The sequence below is a fragment of the Austrofundulus limnaeus genome, unplaced genomic scaffold, assembly GCF_001266775.1.
Source record: "Austrofundulus limnaeus strain Quisiro unplaced genomic scaffold, Austrofundulus_limnaeus-1.0 Scaffold157, whole genome shotgun sequence".
NCBI classification, from domain to species: Eukaryota; Metazoa; Chordata; class Actinopteri; order Cyprinodontiformes; family Rivulidae; genus Austrofundulus; species Austrofundulus limnaeus.
In genome coordinates, this window is record NW_013952559.1 from 373,355 (window position 1) to 375,318 (window position 1,964).

General features: G+C 31.5%; 1 protein-coding gene across 1 annotated transcript in view; it reads left to right on the forward strand.

The window, feature by feature from the left end:
• Nucleotides 1-587: 587 nt before the first annotated feature.
• LOC106523476 (protein NipSnap homolog 2) overlaps nucleotides 588-1,964 on the forward strand; it is a gene marked incomplete at its 5' end in the record, with an annotated part of 3,519 nt that continues 2,142 nt past the window's right edge. The window contains 2 exon segments of the mRNA XM_014016896.1: nucleotides 588-658; nucleotides 1,382-1,522. Coding sequence (XP_013872350.1) covers nucleotides 588-658; nucleotides 1,382-1,522 — 212 coding nt within the window.

A 1,964-nucleotide genomic window follows, 5' to 3' on the forward strand; every position in this document is an offset into this window, starting at 1 on the left:
TTTGTTTAAATAGCTTTTTTCCAGGTTGTTGTCCACTTTTTTGCTTTTTTTGTGTGTCTGAACTGGAATGTTACTCCAWCACTGTAGGGACACAGAAGTTAAACATTCACAGTATAAAAACACTAAAACAGRAATTCTTCATGTAAAATACTATCGTGAAGCATAAACTACGATTGCTATTTTTATTTACATTTTATTGCCTAAAAAGCAGTTCTGTATTTTGTTTTTAGACTTAAATTTTATATTTTTTGGATGTTTTAATTTTTCTAGTACTTTGAGATTGAAAAATTTAAATTGCAATACAAATTAAATCAATCAACACTTTAGTGGGTTTTCATTATTTCTTASATTAATATATATTATGACATTGAATCTTAGCTGAACTAAATTAAAGGCTGTTCTGCATGGTGGAAAGAGCTGTTTCTCTATTTTACTAAATAACTAAATGCTTAAAGCTGTGGGTGAAATTCACATTTTCTAAAATCATATTTTCTGAGGTGTAAGAACAGATTTTATTTGGCCCGAAGCAACACAACACATATTCAGGAGCTGCATTATTTCTGGCTCTTCTGCTCCTTCTATTCTAGTTCACCTATGGAGATATCGGGGAGGATACCCAGCTCTCACTGAAGTCATGAACAAACTCAGGCAGAATAAGGTAACAGGGGCTCCCACTAGTTCAGCTCTCTGGCAGCTTTTGGCCTTAGTCCATCCCTAAATTAGACCCACAGACTGGTTTGTAATCCGTGTGTTTGTCTGTGGTTTCTGATCTGTCTGGTGTGGAGTTATCTTTAAAGCTCATTTACAGGATTTGAGTTGCTGTAGGCTGGGTAAGTACTGTAACAGGGTCAGTTCTTCCTCATTCACGTTTGTGTGTTTACACTTCAGAATTAGTAAAAAATAAGGTATTTATAAGATACAAAACGTTACTAAATTTGAGAGTTTTTATGGGGGAAAATTATGTTTTTTTACAGTTTTAGGTTTTATTTTTGTTTTACTTTGAAAAAAAMCTGAACATTAATATAATTCTTAACTTTTGGGTAGAAAAAAAATAATAAAAAATAAAAGGTGACTTATCTAATATCCCTCTGGGATCAATAAAATGTTTTTGAATTGAATTATATTATTGTAAGAACTGAATTCCATTGTATCCAGCTTAGAATAATATTGTTTCACTTTGTCTTATTACAGTTATTTTCTACTCTCATATAGATGTGTATATACATTTTATTTTTGTTTGAAAACATTTATTTACCAAAAACTGATGTTTTTCATTTTTTTGTTGTTTTGATCGCATCAGTTTTAATTTATTTCTGATGTAAAGATTTTGTACGACTCCAGAGTCACTCAGTAATGGGTTTTTTTTTTTTTCTTTCTGTAGGATTTCATGAAGTACCGGACAGAGAGGGGGAAGATGCTGCTGTCTCGTAAAAACCAGCTGCTCCTGGAGTTCAGCTTCTGGACCGAACCCGTCCCTCGTCCAGGACCCAACATCTATGAGCTCCGATCATACCAGCTCAGGGTACTTGTCTCTTCGAAGAACGTTAAAAAATTTATTTAAAGTTTATTAAAGTTGTGTGTTTAAAACAGCTGCTGTTCATTTTTGTCATCTTCTTACTCAAATTTCAGCCAGGAACAATGATCGAGTGGGGAAACTACTGGTAAGAAATGCTTTTCTTCTGTCATTTTGTCTCATTATATTAATTCTGAGTTAATCTGAGTATTTAAGTAYTGGTAAAAATAATGTTTATTGTTCTGTATTGAAACCCCTATAATATTAGGCATAGCATTTAGAAAACACAAACTAATGCTTAAATTCAGAATATGTTTATGAAAAAAAAAATTTTTTGTTAAGCAAATGGGTAAAATACATATTAATTGGCACAGTTTTAATTATAACAGATTTAAGTTCTGTTAATTATGTTAAAAAAACCTTTTTGAATAATACTTAACGAACATAAATC